Source organism: Rhinolophus ferrumequinum, chromosome 18, assembly GCF_004115265.2.
Source record: "Rhinolophus ferrumequinum isolate MPI-CBG mRhiFer1 chromosome 18, mRhiFer1_v1.p, whole genome shotgun sequence".
NCBI lineage: Eukaryota > Metazoa > Chordata > Mammalia > Chiroptera > Rhinolophidae > Rhinolophus > Rhinolophus ferrumequinum.
Genome location: NC_046301.1, coordinates 56,896,000 through 56,914,655, shown reverse-complemented (window position 1 = coordinate 56,914,655; position 18,656 = coordinate 56,896,000). Strand labels below are relative to the sequence as shown.

Sequence of the window (18,656 nt, the reverse complement as noted above, 5' to 3'; positions counted from 1 at the left end):
ACTAAGAAGCCCAGACTTTCTTCTCAACAACAAACCTGTATATCCCAACCATGTAACTAGTTTGCTCCTCTTGGAGTGAAGGGATTTCAAACAAAGCCAGAGTAGAGCCTTCATGCCTTGCTCCTACCTTGAGGTGAATCTCCTGAGGGACAGAAAACGCAGATCTATCCAACCCTGAAGCCAGAATGTGTAGGTTACCTCTTTCAAGTCCCATAGACCTTATCACAACTTAATAATGCAAATGCTTCCATTGGGCAAACACAACATACATACATTAACTCTCCCAAGGGACCACCCCTCCCTCTTCCCAGCCTCCGATAGCGTGGCCACGTCAAGGTACCGCCACTTGGTGGCGGCATTCTCTAAATGGAAAATAGTACTTGGGTGCTGAAAGGACAGAGGCCCGAGATTCTTCAGGGCAAGGTATGTTAATTCGCACTGAATCGATGGAGGGGTGGCCCACACTCAACCTGGTCTCAGCGTCCCCTTCCTGTTCTGGACCAAAACCATCAGGCGCCTTCCCAAAGTGTACAAAAGAGCTCACTCGCTCTTGCTCTTGGAGCAACACAGTTGCCCGTCTGTCGGTCATTGTCAGTCTGTCACTGTCAGTGAGAGCTAGAGTCAATCACGATCGGGCTGGTTCGCTGGTCAATGAGTCAGAATCCAACTGAATCCGTACTTGTGATAGGTCGTTCGGCCTGCTCGTCCTTCCCGCCACCAGAAAGAACCGCGCGTGTTCTGTAGGGGAAGCACTGCTCGCGAGGGAATCCACGCCCTCAGGCTCCGCCCCTCTGTAGTAGTATCCAATTTTAGGTCTCTACCTCACAGGAGTTCGAGTCAGAGGTCCGCTCTTCCAAAATCCTGTCCTATCAGAGGCCTAGCTCTCTAGGAATTCCCCGCCCCCTAATCAGGCCCCGCCCCTATAGCAGACCGCCCCAAGGCCCTGCCTCCCTGGGGAGTTCTGTCCAATCAGAGGCCTTTTCTCTCCTCAACCGGGTGCCGCGGTCCCGCTTTTCCCAGGCCCCTGGCGCTCGGCGGAGACGCGAAGGATGACGCCATCGGGCCGCGCCGAAAGAAGGTCACACGGGATCCTCCAACATGGCGGCAGCGGCGCTGCGGGGAGGCTGGTGCCGCTGCCCGCGGGTGAGCGGACCTGTGGGGCCGGGGTGCCAAGGGGGAGTTGGGAGGGTGACCGGCCTAGGGACCTCTGGGCCCGCGACCTCCAGGGCTTTCTCCTCACGCCTTTGGCCCCCTCGGCCCTGCCCTGCGCTCGGCGAGAGGCTTGGGGTTGGCTCGTTGAGTCAGCTGAGGCTGGGGCAGGCGACCCGGAGCGAGGCCTGAGCGCCGACGCCGAGCGTGCCGGGCAGGGGCGGTATTGCGTGGGGCTGGGCAGGGAGCGGATCGGCGTCCCTCGCCTCCTGGTGAGACCCCACGTGCACCGCGGAGTGAAGGGTGGCCTTGGCGCCCAGTGGAGAAAAAGTACCGAGAAGGCAAAAAACCGTGACAGGCATGGCTCACGTTTATATGCCAGGGCCTCTGTCGAGAGCATTTCCTGCATTGCCTCTCCTGTACGTCTGTGTGAAAGTGCGGGAGGTAACTCTGGCTCTTGCTAAGGGCTGGGCTCAGAGGGACGGTGGGAGTCAAGGCGTGTAAAGCTCACGCAGAACGTAGTACTTTATGTTGCTGCTGCGGCCGCTATTTCACAGGTTAGGAAATGAGACAACCTTTTCAAGCAACCTGCCCATAGTCTCAGAGTTAGTGGGGTGGCTGACTCCAGAGCCAGACTCTGGAGGAAGGGAAATATTTCATTGGAATCTGAGTGTCGGGAGAAAGAAGGTGTCTTTGATCCTGGATTGATTTTTTTTCTTGGCTGCCTGTCTTTTGAGTCACGGTTTAGAGGTTGAATTTACACGTTTTTGGATTTGGACAACACCAAGGGGGAGTTACCCTCAGGTTTGGTTCTGCTATGGAATTTCTCTCCCAAGTTAGACAGCCATCTCCTTCCATTTCAGACTGTTACTGAAGTCAGTGGCTCCAATGGGTGTAGGCATTTAGAGAAGTAAAACAAGTTGTTTAAACGCCCAAGAGTTACACTTGAGTAGCTGTAGGAGATGGTGGTATCTGTGTAAGTTTGGGATGTTGCCTAGGGTTTCTGGAGACAGGAAGCATGGAATGCAGAGGAATGGCCCAGGGAATGTGGAAATGGAAGAGTGGTTCTATCAGGTTTTTGACATCAAGGCGTCTGGCTCCGTGCTGGATGCTAGAGTGCAGCATTGAACAGGACCTGCACAGGCCCTTCTTTCATGGAGCTTCAGTTCATTATTTGGTAGAAGAAATGCCGTTCACATGAGGTTGGCAACATCTTTGCCCCAGTGACTCCCTAAGTGGCCGTGCTTGCAGCCCAACCCTAGACCAGGACATGGTAGGTTTATTCCAGGGTTGTGCCTAGGACAAAAAGTTATCAATGTTTACCTCTGAAAGCCCAGGTCTCTGGTCTTACAAGGCCAGCAGAAGTGGGGTGGGCTTATGAGAGAAGACTGCTTGCCCCTGGCATCGAGGATCAGCCTGCCCATTTTCAGACTAAGGGATTAAATTAAGCTGACACATTTAGCCTTCTTCCACAATAGGTTACCATTTCCTGGGACGCATCTGGTATCCCCCAGCTTCAGAGGGAGGAGGGTAGGTATAGGCCCTGGAGGTAGAGATTCCATGTTTTATCTTTCCACCAAATTCCACTGGCTTCTCAGAACTTGGGAAGATTGTAGAGCGTCTAGCATGTGGCAGGCATGCAATAAAAATGGGCAAATGAGACTAAAGCAACCCCTGCTTTTTTAGTGTGGCCTATACTTATTTTCTAGTCACCCTCTCATCAGAATGGATCTTTCTCTTTTCTCCCCCAATTAGAGATGCCTCGGCAGTGGAGTCCAGTTTCTATCCAGCCACAACCTAGTGCCACTACCGCAGGGTACCTATCAGCTACGCCGGCCGGGTGGAGAGCTGCCCCTGGTGAGTAACTCAGGACACGAACTAGCAGACGAAAGGTGGGAGGCCTGAAAAATCAGACCTCGTTGACAGGAGACAGGGCTGCAGGATGTTGCCCATATTGCCAGTGGCATCTCACTGGCAGGCATCCCATATCCAAGGCCTGCAGAGTTACAGTGCCCAATGTGCCTGGTCCTCTCTGCATCCTGGAAGTGCTCAGCGTTGTTAGAGACAGGGTCTCTGCCTCACAAAGTAGCTCGTTATGTCAGCCCCAGTGATTAGAAGGGCATCTCCTGTACTGAGCTGAAATCCACGTCCCCATGTCCTTCACCAAACAAAGCTGTTTTCTTTTCTGGGTGACAGCCCTATAGGCATTTAAGCAGAGTCACCCCTCATAGCCTGGGCCTCAGTTTCCCCAGGCTACATCTCCCCCATCTTTTATGTTCCTCACAGGTAGCATTTTTCTAGAGCTGTTGCCCTCCCCATCACTCCTCTTAACCATACTTCTGTTGGTACCAGCACAGACAGGAAAGCCCTAAACCTGACACTCTTCCCTAATCTGCATTGGGCAGCCCTCGCTCTCCCTTCCCAGTCTCATCTCATCTATTTCCCTGCAGGCAGCTAGTTACCTGCGCCTGCCTCACTCAGCTTTACCTCCCTGATCTCTCCTGGGGTTGTTCCAGGTATGGGGCAGGCCCTGTGGTCGTTCCCCTTTATTGTCCAGTCTCTCCCCCCCCACCTCGAGTTTGTAGCCCGAGTGAGTGACAGGGCTGCTGCACGGCAGTAGGGTCCCTGACAGTCTTCAACTTGGACTCCCCTGGAGAGAAAAGCTGGCCAGGCCTGGCCGCCCCTCCCGTGGAGCAGCACCTGGGCTTGGCGCAGCTCTCCCTGGGGCTTGACAGGGTCGAGGGAGGCAGTCACCCCTGAAACCAGTAAAATGAGCCCCCAGCCACAGCGGCATACCCAGCACACCCTGGGGGAAGCGGTGGTTGCAGCTGAGCACACGCAGCCGCCTGCCAGTGACTTGACTCTGTCATAATCATTCTTTAAGCTTTCTCTCCTTTTTTCTTTTGGATCCCCTTTACCCTCATCTACCACCCCTTACCCTCTGGTAACCACTAAACTATTATCCGTGTCTGAGTTTTTGTTTCTTCATTTGTTTGTCTTGTTCTTTTGTTGTTTTCAGTTTTATATCCCACATATCAGTGAAATCGTATGGTTCTCGACTTTTTCTGTCTGACTTATTTCGCCTAACAATAATCTCAAGATCCATCCACGTTGTCGCAAATGGCACTATTTCATCTTTTCTTATGACAATACTATTCCATTGTGTATATATACCACTTCTTTATCCATTCATCTATCAAAGAACACTTTGGTTGTTTCCATGTCTTGGCCACCGTAAATAAAGCTGCAATGAACATCAGAAGCTTTCTCTTTTTAAGCCTGCTCTTAGTTACACAGGTGGCAAAGCAGGAATCTAAACCCAGCTCCATCTGCCCCTGAAACCTGGGTCTTGAGCATTGTACAACAGTGGTGCTTATGCCTGGAGCTGGGCCTCTTCTGGCCTCCCTCGGGTCTGGCTTCTGGGTGTGTTGGGTTTTCCTGTGGAGAGGAACTCTGAGCTTGGGCTCTTGGTAAGTGTGACCCTGTGGGCCGAGAGGGAGGTTGGTGCCAGCCCCCAGGCACCTTGGGTGACATGTAAGTTCCAGCTGAGGACTTGGGAGAAGGAAGAAGTTACCCCAGCCCCAGAAGCCAGGGAGCAGGACCCTGTGCCAGCTCCTTTGGGATGAGGGGCCACAGAGTCCTTTCAACTTGTCCTTATGTGTTGACTTTGGCCATGGGTGAGCGTGCTTGAATCCCCCTGAGTATTCCAAGCTGCGACTGTTTCTTGTCCAGCATTTCCTCTGTTGGAGAAGGAGCCCGGCATTTTGTTTTGTTTCTAATAGATGTGATTTTTTTGAGCACTTTTAGATTTACAGAAAAATTGAGCAGAAAGTACAGAGAGTTTCCATACACCTCTCCCCCTCAGCACATTGTTTCCCTATTATTCAAATCTTGCATTTGTTACAGCTGGTGAGCTGATATGGAAACATTGTTATTAACTAAAGTCCATAGTTTACAATAGGGTTCACTCTTTGTGTCGTCCATTCTATGAGTTTTGACAAATTCAGTGACATGTATATACATCATTATAGTATTATACCGAATAGTTCCACTGTCCTAAAAATCCTGTGTTCTGCCTGTTTATCCTGAACCCCAACCTCTGACAACCACTGATTCTTTCACTGTCTCACTTTTCTAGAATGTCATGCAGTTGGAATCATATATACTATGTAGCCTTTTCAGATCAGCTTCTTTCACTTAATAGCAGGCATTTAAGGTTCCTCGGTGTCCAGCACATTTCTTTTTATTGCTGAATAATAATACTTCATTGTCTGGATGTCCCATAGTTTATCACCTGATGCTTTTTAAATTTGTCTTGTATCATTCTTATAAAAAGGTAGCTATTCATTGTTAAATCTGTATCAACAGAAAGGAGAAAATTAAAAATCCTTCATTCCTTTTACATTCTTTCTAGTCCAAATCCTATTCTTCTGGAAGCAGAAAAGGCTTTCTGTCCGGCTTGCTAGATAATATCAAACAAGAATTAGCCAAAAACAAAGAAATGAAAGAAAGTATAAAAAAATTCCGAGACGAGGCCCGGAAGTTGGAAGAGTCAGATGCACTCCAGGAAGCCAGGAGGAAATACGTGAGTCCCTTTGCTTCGTGTCTCCCTCAGTGGGCACACTTGCTTTCAGAGCCAGGATTTCCCCGGTCCCGGAACAGTGCGAAGAGCTCAGCGTGGGTGCGATTGGGGAAGGAGCGGCTTATGTGGACGTGAGGTCACCTCACTGATGATAGCAGCCTAGGGGACAAGAGTGAGTTGCACTGACTTCTCCTGGGTACAGGGTCTCAGAGCCCTGTCGACCTACTGGGTTAGAATCTGCGTCCCCACAGCCCCCAGTGACCCCTCGAGCGCTGGTTTCGAGGTGCACTGCTGCTGAGAGCCTCCTGATCATGGTCCTGTGGGTGAAATGGGTAGAAAGGGGTCACGGTGCTGGTATAATTACCAGTCACCGCTGCCACCTCTTACTGAGCAGCTGCCAAGAGCCCGCCACTGTGAATGGGGTTGTGGGCACTTGCCCCACGTCCCTTGGCTTTTGTTCTCTTGGTCCCCCCTCCCAGGCCATAGGCAAGGCCTGTTGCTTCTGAGTGTCCTCAGGTCGCCCGCATGGACCTAAGTACCTGTGTGGTTCCTGCCTGTGTGGGATTCAGCCCGATGGAAGATCGCCCTTCCTTTTCATTAAGGAAGGGGGTGGGATGAGCAGTCCTTTGGGGGCCAAGCAGGCTGAGGCTGGGTGGGGGGGCCAGGGTGTGGGAGACGTTGCAGTGGCTGGTGACTGGGCGGGGGACCAGTGGGACAGGCAGAGAAAGCTGCAGGGCCGGGGGCTCCTGTACTCAGGAGGGTCCCAGTCTGCCAGCGTTCAGCTGCTGAGATCTGCAGAACAGACAGTGGGGCCGTGAGGGGCACTTGGGGTGGGGGGTTTGGAGGAGGGGCCACTGAGAAAATGCTTCTTTGAGCCTTTGACTGTCCAGTAATGGCTGCGTGGTAACAAAAGCAAACAACACCCTTGACTGTAGAAAACAATTGAATCTGAAACTGTGCGGACGAGCGAGGTGATCAAGAAGACGCTGGGGGCCATCACAGGCACCGTGAAGGAGGTACTGGCCTCTGCGTCCCCTGTACCTGTCCCCTGGGTCTTGGCCATCGCTCCCGAGGCCCATCAGTGCCTGCCCTCTCCGGGGAGCGGTGCCAGCAGGCGTGGGTGGGGAGCTGGGTGGCCAGTGACGGGAGAGCCAGCTGGCCTGGAGGCTTCCGGAGTTCAAATACAAACACCCCTCAGGAAGGAGTGGAGGTCAGGCTTGCCCACCTGCCCGCAGGTTACTACTGAAGTTAGAAGTGGGCGAGCCAACAGATGGGACATGAGTATAAAATGAGGAGTTTTTCCTGCCTGCCAGAAAATAGAAGGGGAAGGGACTTGGCACCTAGGGGAGGGTGGAGATGGGAGGGAAACCCTCCTAGACAGTGTGCGGGGCTACCTTTTTGTTGCTTCTGGGTTTTTTTGTTGTTCTTGTGGCGGCCGGGGTGGGGCCAGGGTCTTGCACGGTTCTGTATGAGGCCAGCCCAATATTGGGCACACCCCACCTTCCTTCTTACCTCCGGCTGCTGCTCCTGTGGAATCCTACCAGGATTCAGGGCTCCGGCCTATTCTGGGGAAAGGCCAGTTGGCCCAGAGTCCGGCACCCCAGAAATTGTAGGCAGTGTTCTTGAATGTGTGCACCTGAGTTGGGGGGCCTCAGCCAGGTGAGTTCAGAGCACCTGCTCTTACCCGCCTTTTAGAAGATTGGTTTGGCCTTGGTTCCAGGGGAGCTCCTGTGGGCCCCCGAGGGGTACTGCGCTGACACCGCTTCCCTTCTGTCTCAGTAGAGTCTCGATGAAGTCAGTAAAAGTGACCTTGGCCGGAAAATCAAGGAGGGTATGGAGGAAGCAGCCAAAACTGCCAAGCAGTCGGCTGAGACGGTGTCCAAGGGCGGGGAGAAGCTGGGCAGGACCGCCGCCTTCAAAGCCCTCTCTCAGGTGAGCTGGACGCTGGGCCCTGCAGCCAAGGGTGCTCTGGGCTCTGGCCGCTCCGAAGCCCAGAGCCAAAGTTCCTACCTCGGAGCTCAACCCCGGAGAGGGCTGGCAATGCCGAGGGGGGTGCAGACTGGTGAGGTGGGCCCACTTCAGGTGCCGGGTCCTCGCTCCCCTCCTGGCTGGGAGGGTGGGCACGTCACAGCCCTAGGGAGCTGCAGGTCACTGAATGCACTGTGACCCTCTCGCCCGCACTCGGCTGCTAACACCCTGAGCTTGCGTCCATAACCCAGAGGTCTGGCGCACTTGGGGTGACCTGAGGTCCTGAGTTCATCCCGATAACATTTGTTAAACCTTACCACGGGGCCACAGGAGTAAAAGTCCGAGTTCATGCTCTCAAGGGTCTGGGGACAGGCAGTTCCTGAGCGACATGTGACAGAGGAACACAGGGAAGGAGTCACAGGCAAAAGAGAGGAGGCCCTAAAGAGGGGTGCAAACAGTCTGCTCGGGGCACCCCACACAACTTGGCATGGCCAGAGCAACTGCAGGGGGCTCGGAGGGAAAGCAGGGCCCATCGGAGCGGTCCTGCAGGCCATCCAGGGGACTTTAGATTTCCAGAAAGTGACAAGGAGCCAAAGAAGGATACAGGCAGATCTCAGCGATATTGCAGGTTACGTTCCAGACCAGCAATAAAGCGAACACCACGGTAAAGCCAGCCATAGAAAGTCTGTGCTTTCCCGGTGCGTATAAAAGTTATAGTTACAGTATACCGTAGTCTGTTAAGTATGCGATGGCATTATGTCTTAAAAAGACAACGTGCACACCTTAATTAAAAAATACTGTTCTGCTACGGGGGTGTCCACTTAGCTCAGTTGGTTAGAGCACAGTGCTATTTAATGGCAAGGTTGCCGGTTCGATCCCCACATGGGCCAATGAACAAAAGTTGGAAAAAAAAAATACCGTTCTGCCAAAAAATGCTCGCCATCATCTGAGCCTTCAGTGAGTTGTAATCTTTTTGCCAGTGGAGTGTTTTACCTTCAGTTTGTAAAAATAGGCAAGATCTGTGAGGTGCGGTGAAGCGAGGTACTCCTATATTGGGTGTGGAAGAGGCACAGCCGTCATTGAGGACTCCGGCAGTGGTAGGGGCAAGCCGGAGAGTCTGAGGTGGCCCTCATGCACCTGCCCGGGGGAGTGTGGATTGCAGAGATTTGGGGAGGTAGACACAGACTGCGTCTGCTCATATGGGAGGAGTGCGGCAGAGGCAGAACTGAGGATGCCCCTCGGGTTTCCAGGGAGAGTGAGGTGTCAGTCTTATAACCTGAGGGTCATCTAGGGGCAGCGGAGGGTGTCTGCTGCTCCTGGAGGGAAGGGGGGATGTCAGGCAGAGCTGGGGTCTCCCTGGAAGCTCAGGCGTGTCATTGCCTGCACTGGGCTGGGTGGGTGCTCTGGGCTGCTTAACCATAAGACCTGGGGAAGGCGAGGCCCCACATGCCACTGGGCCCGAGATGGGGTTCACGACAGGCACTCCCTGTCTCTGGACACAATCTCATAGGCCGACAGTGTCTGGGGGTGTCAGGAAGGTCCCCAGTGCCTACCCCGTGCCTTCTGTACTCCTCCAGGGGGTGGAATCAGTGAAGAAGGAGCTTGACGAGAGTGTCCTGGGCCAGACCGGGCCCTACCGGAGGCCCGAACGGCTCAGGAAAAGGAAGGAGTTTGCCGGAGAGAAGTTCAAGGAAGAGAAAGTGTTTGAGCCCAACGAGTAGGTAGCAGGCGGCCAGGGGCCCCTCACCGCCTCCCTTCAGGCCCACAGAAGTCGGTTACCGAGTTTGCTTTCTGCTCCAGGTTCCCTGGCTCCCTTGAGTGGATTTGGGGGAGGATAGGTGGTGCAAAGGGCAAGAGAGAAGACAGGAGGCCACTTGATGAGGGTGGGGTCACCACGGCCCCGGGCTGCTGCTCACCAGCCGCCCCGTCTTCCGCAGGGAGGCCCTGGGGGTCGTGCTGCACAAGGAGTCCCGGTGGTACCAGCAGTGGAAGGACTTCAGAGACAACAACGTGGTGTTCAACCGTGAGTCTCCCATCCCCGGTGACAGCACGGCAGTGACAGGACAGTACCAGCACTTCCCCGGTGCTAGGCACAAGTCAGACCCCCATTTTACAGAGGAGGAGACCAGGGTCACTTCTGCAGGCTCACCCAGTGAGCGAGCAGTGGGGCGCCGGCCTCTAGGTGGCCGGTGGGCAGGGGCATTGCTGTCAGGACTGGCTCGCCGTCTCGGGCGTCGGTAGAGGTGGTGGTGGTTGCAGTGGGGTGGCCAGGTGCAGTGGTGGCTGTGGGTTCCGAGAGACACTGTCTCACGGAAGATGGGAGGCCAGGAGCCCTGTGCAGAGAGAGCGGAAGCTTGCTCGGGACCCTGGGGTTCTCTGCTCCCATTGGGGCACAGGGCTTCCTAGATGTCTGCAAGGAGTGGGGCCACGCCACACGCCCTTGTCCCTTGTCCTGTGGGGACCCTGGAGGCCTGTGTTTCCTGTTCACACAGCCCCCTGGGCCCACAGCTGAGCTGTCTCTGCAGCCCCCTGAGGTAGGTTGGCAGCCCCAGTCTCCATGCACCGCTGAAGAAGCAGGTGCAGAGCAGAGAGGTCCCCTCCTGTACACGGCCTGTGTCTGAAGCGGGGCCACAGGGAGCTCCCAGGAGTCGGGGACTAGGGCTGTCTTTCCAGAAGGACGCCTGACCCTGCCCCCGTCTCCTGCAGGGTTCTTCGAGATGAAGATGAAGTACGATGAGAGTGACAATGCGCTCATCCGGGCCTCCCGCGCGCTGACAGACAAGGTCACAGACCTGCTGGGTGAGTGGGTGGCCCCAGGGCCGCCCCCCACCCCCACGCCGAGGCAGGCAGCAGGGAGGGGTTCCGGGCTCCCCACCGACTCCTGGCTTGGCTGCCCCCAGGGGGCCTGTTCTCGAAGACGGAGATGTCGGAGGTGCTCACGGAGATCCTGCGTGTGGACCCCGCCTTCGACAAGGAGCGCTTCCTGCAGCAGTGCGAGAGCGACATCATCCCCAATGTGCTGGAGGTGGGTGCCCCCGCCCCAGGCCCGCCGCATCGCAGGTTCCTCCAGGGCTGTTTAGCCAAGGGGGTGTTTTCGGAACAGAGACTGGGCTTCCATCTTCAGAGGCCTGAGCACCCCCACAGCCAGCCCGTGTCTGTCATGCACCTCAGAAAAGGTGCCTGTTGCACGTTGCCCCCTCTGGTCCCGGTGAGGGCAACTCTGACTTTTTCTGGCCTCACTCACGGAGTCTGTCTGCCCCCATGACTGAGTCTCTTCTCACCTCTTGTTTCCTTTATGTTCTCTGTCTGAAGTTATTCCCTCGTGGCTGCCAGGGGTCAGGTGTTTGTCTCCCAGGTGTCAGAGGCCTTTCAGGAGTCAGGGAGAAGCCAGCTGTGGTTTTGGGGCAAGCTGTGAGGGGGGCCTGGGGAATGCGTGCGAGCCCAGGCCAGTGCCTCCGGGCCGGGAGGCAGAACCAGGGCCACCACCCCCACAGCCAGGGGCTTTTCCTCCCTCGGAGATCCTAGGAATCCCGAATCCCATCTCTGGGCCCCTTGCCCCTCCTTTTGGCTCAGAAATGGGGTTGGGGGTATAGCTTGCTCAAGGTCCCACCCTCCACAAGGCTCTACCCAAGGTCGGCTGCCTTTTCCCAGCCCCCAAGACGTGGCTGGAGCCTGGGCAACCTCCAGCCCATTCAAGCCAGACTCCTTGGGGGGCCCCAGTGGGACCACAGAAAAACCCTCCGGCCCTGCGTCGATGCCTGTCCTCTGTCTGCCACCTCCCTCACCAGCCTGCCGGTGGTCCCCTTTCCCTCCTCCAATTGCCCGGGTCCCTCATGCTGCTTTGGGCAGGGCTGGGTGGAGGTGGGAATGGAGTGATTGCCGAAAGCAACAGCCTACCATGTTTCCCCGAAAAAGACCTAGCCAGACAATCAGCTCTAAGGTGTCTTTTGGAGCAACAATTAATATAAGACTCGGTCTTACATTATATTATACCAGGTCTTATAGTAAAATAAGACCGGGTCTTATATTAATTGTTGCTCCAAAAGACACATTAGAGCTGATTGTCTGGCTAGGTCTTATTTTTGGGGAAACAGGGTGAGCTCAGGCAGTTTCTTCTGGGGTGAGGGTGGTTCGGGGCTCTGCCCACCTGCAGTTTCCCATGGGCATCTGGCCCCTCTTCTCCCCTCTCTGGGCTGCTCCCTGATGCTTCACAGATCCAGCCCTGACTCCAGGTTCCTGTGGAAGCACCCCCACTGCTCCTTGGGAACCCACCCTGGGATTTGCCCCCTGTCCCTGCCCCTCCCCCAGGCCACCCCCACGCAGGACACTTCCTGTCCCAGTGTGGGCCTGGCTATCCAAAGTTGCATCCCCAGGGGAGGCAGAAAGCAGCTTCTCACCTCCTTGACTCAGTCAATTTCCCAGCCAGGGTGAGAGACTGGCCTGCTGCCACCTTCCTCTTCTTCCCACCAGGCCCTTGGGACCCACTCTGGGCCACCCCATTGTCACACTTGCAGGGGCTTTGCTCCCACGGGTCTGGGGAGGCAGCACTCCCTGCTGCAGCCTGACCCAAGTTCCCTCCCTCCCTCTGCCAGAACCCACAGGGTGGGGAGGGGTCTGCAGAGGAAAGGCTCGCACTGGAGAACACTGGAGAGTTCTGTCTCCAGAGCCCACTCTCATCCTCGCACTTATTTATTTATTTATTTGTCTTTCCCTTTTTAGGCCATGATTTCTGGCGAGCTCGACATTCTCAAAGACTGGTGCTATGAAGCTGTGAGTACTTTCCTTTTTGTTTAGGCCTCAAAAGAAATCACAGTTTGGAGAAGGTCTGGAAAGGGCACGACAGGGCCTATTGTGGTCAAAGGGGGGTCCTTGTGTCTGACACCCCACCAGCACAGAGCCTTCTGTCCCTCTGCACGTCCACGCCGTGCGCTGGGCACCACGTAACAGTGGGACCCGCTAAGGGTCAGGTGGCTGGTGGTTCCAGATGAAACTAGTCAGGGATGGTCCTTCCAGCGTGCTCTCTCTTTCCTCCCTCTGGGCCTGAGGGATGGCCTGGGGCTGGGGCGGGCCTCTGCCTCTTGTCATCCAGAACCCTTCCCCCATCTTTTTTTTTTTTTAACTTTTGTTTATTTTAAGTGTGTTTTTCCAGGACCCATCAGCTCTAAGTCAAGTAGTTGTTTCAACCTAGTTGTGGAGGGTGCAGCTCACAGTGGCTCATGTGGGGATGGAACCGGCAACCTTGTTAAAAGCACCTTGCTCTAACCAACTGAGCTAAGCGGCCACCCCCCCGGGCCCCACCCCCCACAATCTTAATTCTGGTCAAGAAGGCTCATAAGGGAGATAAAAAGATGTGATCATAGGAGAAGCAGTGTGAGTAAGATGGGGTGTCCGTATAGCCTGTCCACCTGCCTTGTTTCAGGTGGCCCTGGGTGACATAAAGCAAGGCCTCATGGCCACGGTGGTCTGGGGTACAGGCTGGGGGCCCAGGGGTCAGGTGGAAACAGTGAATAATTCTGGGGTGCATTAGACGTTCCCCCAGCAGACATGGGAGCTGGAGAGAGCACGGTTTGGGGCCCCAGTGGCCTGTGTTCCCTCCAGTCCCTTGGCTAGAGTGACACTGTTGCTCCTGTCTCACGGGTCATGAGGGTACAGCACGAATGCAGAAGCAGCATTCCAGGACACACGAAGCGCTGAGTGAATTCATTTGCTGTTCTTGCTGAGAGATCCCAGAACACAGATCAAAATAGATGTTAGTAAATTTCCCGCCTGGGAAGGAGCCATGGGTCCTGATGAGACCCCACTGCTCCCGAGTCAGGGCTCAGGGTCAGGGCTGTGTGCCGTCCTCCCGGCAGCCTCCCTGTCTCCTGCGGCCGCCTTTCCTCTCCTCGCCTCACCGTGTTCACTCCCTGGCCTGTGTCTTCATGGGGTGTTTTCTTCCAGCTTCTTTGTATTAAGCAATCCAGAGGCTGTTTGGCTGATTCTGTTCTGTACCAGCTCACAAACAACTTGGGAAAAGCAGAGGAGAAGATGTCAGATTTTCTTTTTAAACACTCCCCTGCACGGTGACTAATCCAGCAGGCAGTTATGAGTGTTTTGCGTTTTTTATGTTTTTACTTCGGGACCATTAGGAGGTTGCTGATTCCCTTTGCCAGAGAGCTGCCGTGCTCCTGGAAACGCAGCTGAAGTTGTAGCCGCTCACAGAGGTGTTTTCTAAACATCGTCTTTAAGAAACCGCACAAGAAGTAGATTGGGCACCTGTGCTTTTTCTTGGTGGATCAGTTATTTCCATAAAAAGTAGATGCTACTGGAATGTCTTCCATCGCTGTTGCCTGTTGTGCTACGAGGCTGCACATGTCCCAGGGATTATGTCCTGGGCCTGGGAACAGGCACGGGGGGCTTAAGAATGTCATGTAGGGCGCCACTGCCCATAGGAAGAACAGGCTGCCTGTGGCCGTCAGCCACCCACGAGGGGCTGCTCAGTGAGAATAAGGCAGTTGGTTTCAGAGCTACCTGTGGGCTGGGACAGATCCTAGAAAATCGTTTGATTCCAGCCAAGACTGAGGTAAATGTGGGAATGTTGAAGATCAGCCAGGGAGGCTCCGCTTCCCTGTGAGTGCATCGCAAATGGTGTTCCAGGAGGATCACCGCCTTTGCTGATGAAAGCTTTCCTTCGCTAGTCCTGCCTGACACAGTGCTGGCTTTATAATGAGAGGGAAGCATGTGACTCAGGCCAGCCAACAAGTGGCACCAGCGTCTGTGCTTGGACCCAGGCTCCTGGCATCGGCTGCTGCTGGCATAGCACACGCAGGCACCGGGGCCATTTCTGGAAGGGCAAGAGCTGAAATCACGAAACTGCCGGTGAGCTGCCTGCAGGAAGCGTGTCCCAGGACGCTGGCACAGGCCGGGGTGGGCAGGCATTGGCAGGTGCACAGCCCTTGGCATGGCGCGTGCTCAGGTGGTCGTCACACCGGCATGCGGGCCTCTTGTTGCAGACCTATAGCCAGCTGGCCCACCCAATCCAGCAGGCCAAGGCGCTGGGCCTCCAGTTCCACTCCCGCATCCTGGACATTGACAACGTCGATGTAAGTGCCCCTTCCCAGGTGGGCTGTGTCGACCCCGGGCTTGGGAAGGTGCGCGGATCATAGTGAGGAGTGAGCTCCCCGTCCCTGGAGGAGTTCCAGCACAAGCCAGTGCTTAGATTATATGACCTCAAAGGTCCCTTGCAGTAAAAGATTTCCATAGTCCTGTGGGTGGAATATTCTCAGGCAAGTGGTGGGCATAGGGGGTGCTGCTGCCCAGACCTCAGGGCCCCCAGGGTCCCCCAAGGTAGTGCTGTGCTTGTAACTTCCCTGGGAAGGGCGGGGGCTTTGCCAGGACTTCTCAGGCCGCCAACGGTCTGCTCTGCCACAATCACCCCAATTTCCTCCTTGTTCGGGGCTGAAGGTATGCCAGTGCCAGGTGCCCTGTGCCTCCACCCGGCCACAATCTGGGGACCAAGAGGCTGCCACATGGCAGAATCCGGGAGCCCACATGGATTCTCAGCAGTTCAGATTCCATCTTACTTGTCCCTGGGGAGGGTCTCGTGGGGAATCCCTACCTGGAAACAGGCCAGCAGGAGCCAGTGGCTGGGGGGCGCTGACTCGGGGTGGCTCTTCGGGTACGGCCAGGGTGATGAGTCGAGGTGTCACGGTGCCGGGGCCCCTTTCTGGCAGCATCCCAGGGCGCTCCACCTTGAGGGAAGCAGCAGGGAGGTGGCAGGAGACATTCTCTGAGGTCCACCCACCCTGTCGGCTTCCCGCAGCTGGCCATGGGCAAGATGATGGAGCAGGGCCCCGTGCTGATCGTCACCTTCCAGGCCCAGCTGGTGATGGTGATCAAGAACCCCAAAGGCGAGGTGGTCGAGGGCAACCCGGTGAGTGAGGGAGGGACAGCATGGGCCAGCCGGATGGCAGCGTCCAGCCACCTGCACTGATGGCCATTGAGAGCCAGCAGGTTCTGTGACTGGGAGGGGACAGCAGGGTAGTACCTTCAGAAGTTCCAGGGCCCGAGTTGGTACCTGGTGGAGGTCAGAGGGAGACTGACCTGGCCAGTGTTACTACATCCTGAGTTTTAGCCTTGGCCCCAGCCTCTGCCCTGGACCCCAGACCCAGGACGACACCCCGACATCCCTCCTGGTCCCTCCCAGTGTCCTCTGTCCTGACCAGGCAGCCTAGTCTTGTCCTGCCCTTCTGCAGTCCCTTGTCCCGTGTGGGATGAACCCACTCTCGGCCCCGGCCCTCACCCGTCCGTCTCCTATAGGACAAGGTGCTCCGTATGCTGTATGTGTGGGCGCTGTGCCGGGACCAGGATGAGCTCAACCCCTATGCAGCCTGGCGGCTCCTGGACATCTCCGCTTCCAGCACAGAGCAGGTCCTCTGACCGCGGCGGCCAAAACCGGGGCTCTGGGGCTGGATCGTCACACAGCAGCCACATGGGGCGGGACCGACGTCCACCTGTGGCAACAGACCTCGGGACAAGACTGTTGGCTCTTCCCTGCTCTCTGCCAGGGCAGCTGCAGAACCAGCTGGACAGGGAAGGGCCCAGGGCTGCCAAGGGCTGCACCGCCCTCTGCCCCCCAAGGGCTGCTGGCCAGCAGGTTACCAGGGCACGTAAGCCAGACAGTGAGTGCCAAGAGACCCTTGCCCAGGGACTCCTCTGGGGGGCAGGACAGTGGGGCCCACGGGCCATGTCAGCCAGGCCATTTTAGCTCCATTTTTTAAAAAATTTAACAGTGTCCTTATTATCCTGTATGTATGTCTGAGATTTGGAAATGATAATAAAACACCAAAGTGCAGGAGAGCAACTTGGGTGGTCCGAGGTATCTGTCAGTGGGGTGTGGGCTAGGTGGTCACAGGAAGGACTTGGTCAAGGTCACTGAAGGAACTGCAGCCCCAGAAGGGGTGCCCCGTTTGGTCAGGAGCCTGCACCCCTCTGGGGGCGGGGGGCGGGCGGAGGACCAGTAACAAGAAAAATTAGGTAGGTTTTCCGGGATTTGGGGGGGGAGGGGAGGGACGGGTCTCTGAGGGTTGGGGTCGCCAAGGTTGGGAGAGCTGGAGTGGCCATATGAGCGGTGTTGGGGGGCACTGGAAACAGGGAGTCTGGGCGAGGAGGAGAATGGGGGTGCGGGAGCTAAAGTCGGGATGGGAGTTATCTGGGTCTGGGGTGCTTGAGGCGGTGGGGAGAGTGGGGTCCTGATTGCCTACGGCTCCGCCAGGCGGGGGCGCGGTGATCCAGAGGCCGGGGCGGGGTCGCTGCCGCGCGCCGCTCCCTACGCAGCCTCCGCCCCCCACCGCGGCCCCGCCCCTGTCGCCATGGGAACAGCCGCGGCGGCCCGGCTCTCTCGCGCCTTGCCCGCCTCGGTCTCTGCTGCTCCAGGGGCGGGTAGGGTGGGCTGAGGCGGGGCCGCCGCCGCCGCTGCTGCTGCCACCACCGCCGAGTAGAGGCCGATAGCGGAGCCGGCGCGGGTCCCGGAGGAGAGCGCGGCCGCCGGGCGCTCGGTCCCCGTCGCGGTCGAGGCCAGGGTGAGGGACACGGCGGGGGTGGTGGGGGAGGGGGTCCCCGGGACGTAGAGAACAAAGGGAGCAGGCGGGAGCGAGGCCGGGTCCCCGCCGCACCCCCGGGCCGCGCGGTCGCACCTGTTGTGCGCGGGCCGGCCGGGTTGGGTCTTCCTCTCTCTGCTCTTACTGTCCCCACCTGCGCAGAGTTGGGTCCCCGTGTGGCACTGGCGGCGTGTCTACGGGCCGGGCATGGGCGTTGCCCGGAGATTGGAGACGGGAGACGGGGGACGGGGGACAGGGAAGGTCGGAGGGCGACGTGGGAAGGAAGAGCCTCATCCCCGCGTCCCGGACCGGCCCCTCGTCCGCAGGGCGCGCGGCGATGTGAGCCATGAGCGCGACGTGGACGCTGTCCCCCGAGCCTCTGCCGCCGTCGACTGGGCCCCCGGCAGGCGCGGGGTTGGACGCCGAGCAGCGCACGGTGTTCGCCTTCGTACTCTGCCTGCTCGTGGTGCTGGTGCTGCTGATGGTACGCTGCGTACGCATCCTGCTCGACCCCTACAGCCGCATGCCCGCCTCGTCCTGGACCGACCACAAGGAGGCGCTCGAGCGCGGCCAGTTCGACTACGCGCTGGTCTGAGCCGCGACAACCCCCGGCGGCCGCGTCGCTTTTACGGGGGGCACACCCGACAGGGGTGCCGCCGGCCGGGACTGCGCTCAGGATCTCGCTCCAGAGCCCAGCCCGACGGGGAGGGAGTGAGAAGTCCATCCGCTCCCTGCCCAGACCCCTCTCATCCTCCCCGGCAGGCCCGAGGCCCACTTCGTGCCTTTATCCCTGTCCTAGCCCCATAACTCACCGACCACCCAGCCTGTGGGTGGCTCTGCTATTGTCCTGCAGCCAGCATGAGTGTTGTATCCATTCCAGAATGCGGGGACCCCAATGTCTCCCCCTGTCGTCTGGCCATCCCCACTCCCCCTCCATTCCCCTGTAAGTGTTGAGCCCCTCCTTGGGCTCCCTCCTGGACCCACAGGGTGGACGTGAACGCTACATATCAGTATGCCCAGTGCAGTCTGCCCGGGAGACCGAGCCTGAAGAGCTGCAATGGCTGCTGTGTCCAGGATGCATGGTGCCTTCCGTTGGGGGAAAGCACACAGGCTCACTCCCACCCCCAGCCCAGGCCCCAGTCCAGCTCAGCACTCCCCTCCCTTAGTCACCATCTCCGCCCTTCACTGGCCCTCCTGCCAACCCCCCAGGAACTCTGCCCTCCCCCTGCTTTCCTCATGCCTTCTCACTCCTCCCTGCCTCTGAGCTAATGGTGATAATAAAAGCTATTATTGAGCGCTTGAGCCAAGTAGCGTGCTGAGTTAGCGCCTCCTGCACATAGCCCGTTCACCCTTCAGGACCCAGACGGAGTCTTGTTAGC

At 57.1% G+C, this 18,656-nt stretch overlaps 2 protein-coding genes across 2 annotated transcripts; both read left to right on the top strand.

Annotated features, from left to right (window-relative positions):
• Window positions 1-1,002: 1,002 nt before the first annotated feature.
• TIMM44 (translocase of inner mitochondrial membrane 44) lies at window positions 1,003-16,541 on the top strand. Its single transcript, XM_033134721.1, has 13 exons — window positions 1,003-1,143; window positions 2,905-3,006; window positions 5,564-5,734; window positions 6,667-6,747; window positions 7,514-7,663; window positions 9,277-9,416; window positions 9,637-9,722; window positions 10,406-10,498; window positions 10,600-10,724; window positions 12,419-12,469; window positions 14,692-14,781; window positions 15,501-15,611; window positions 15,998-16,541. Exons 1-13 carry the CDS (start codon window positions 1,099-1,101, stop codon window positions 16,115-16,117), a joined length of 1,365 nt encoding a protein of 454 aa, XP_032990612.1. The 5' UTR covers window positions 1,003-1,098; the 3' UTR covers window positions 16,118-16,541.
• A 497-nt stretch (window positions 16,542-17,038) lies between these two features.
• CTXN1 (cortexin 1) lies at window positions 17,039-18,579 on the top strand. The gene is made up of 2 exons (XM_033134722.1): window positions 17,039-17,259; window positions 17,604-18,579. Exon 2 carries the CDS (start codon window positions 17,624-17,626, stop codon window positions 17,870-17,872), a length of 249 nt encoding a protein of 82 aa, XP_032990613.1. The 5' UTR covers window positions 17,039-17,259; window positions 17,604-17,623; the 3' UTR covers window positions 17,873-18,579.
• The last annotated feature ends 77 nt before the right edge of the window (window positions 18,580-18,656 follow it).

Coding starts and splice junctions, on each gene's coding strand:
- TIMM44 (XM_033134721.1), top strand. CDS start 1,099: ATGGCGGCAGCGGCGCTGCGGGGAGGCTGGTGCCGCTGCCCGCGG. Junction 3,007..5,563: donor CGGGTGGAGAGCTGCCCCTG/GTGAGTAACTCA, acceptor CATTCTTTCTAG/TCCAAATCCTATTCTTCTGG. Junction 14,782..15,500: donor TGGACATTGACAACGTCGAT/GTAAGTGCCCCT, acceptor GGCTTCCCGCAG/CTGGCCATGGGCAAGATGAT.
- CTXN1 (XM_033134722.1), top strand. CDS start 17,624: ATGAGCGCGACGTGGACGCTGTCCCCCGAGCCTCTGCCGCCGTCGACT.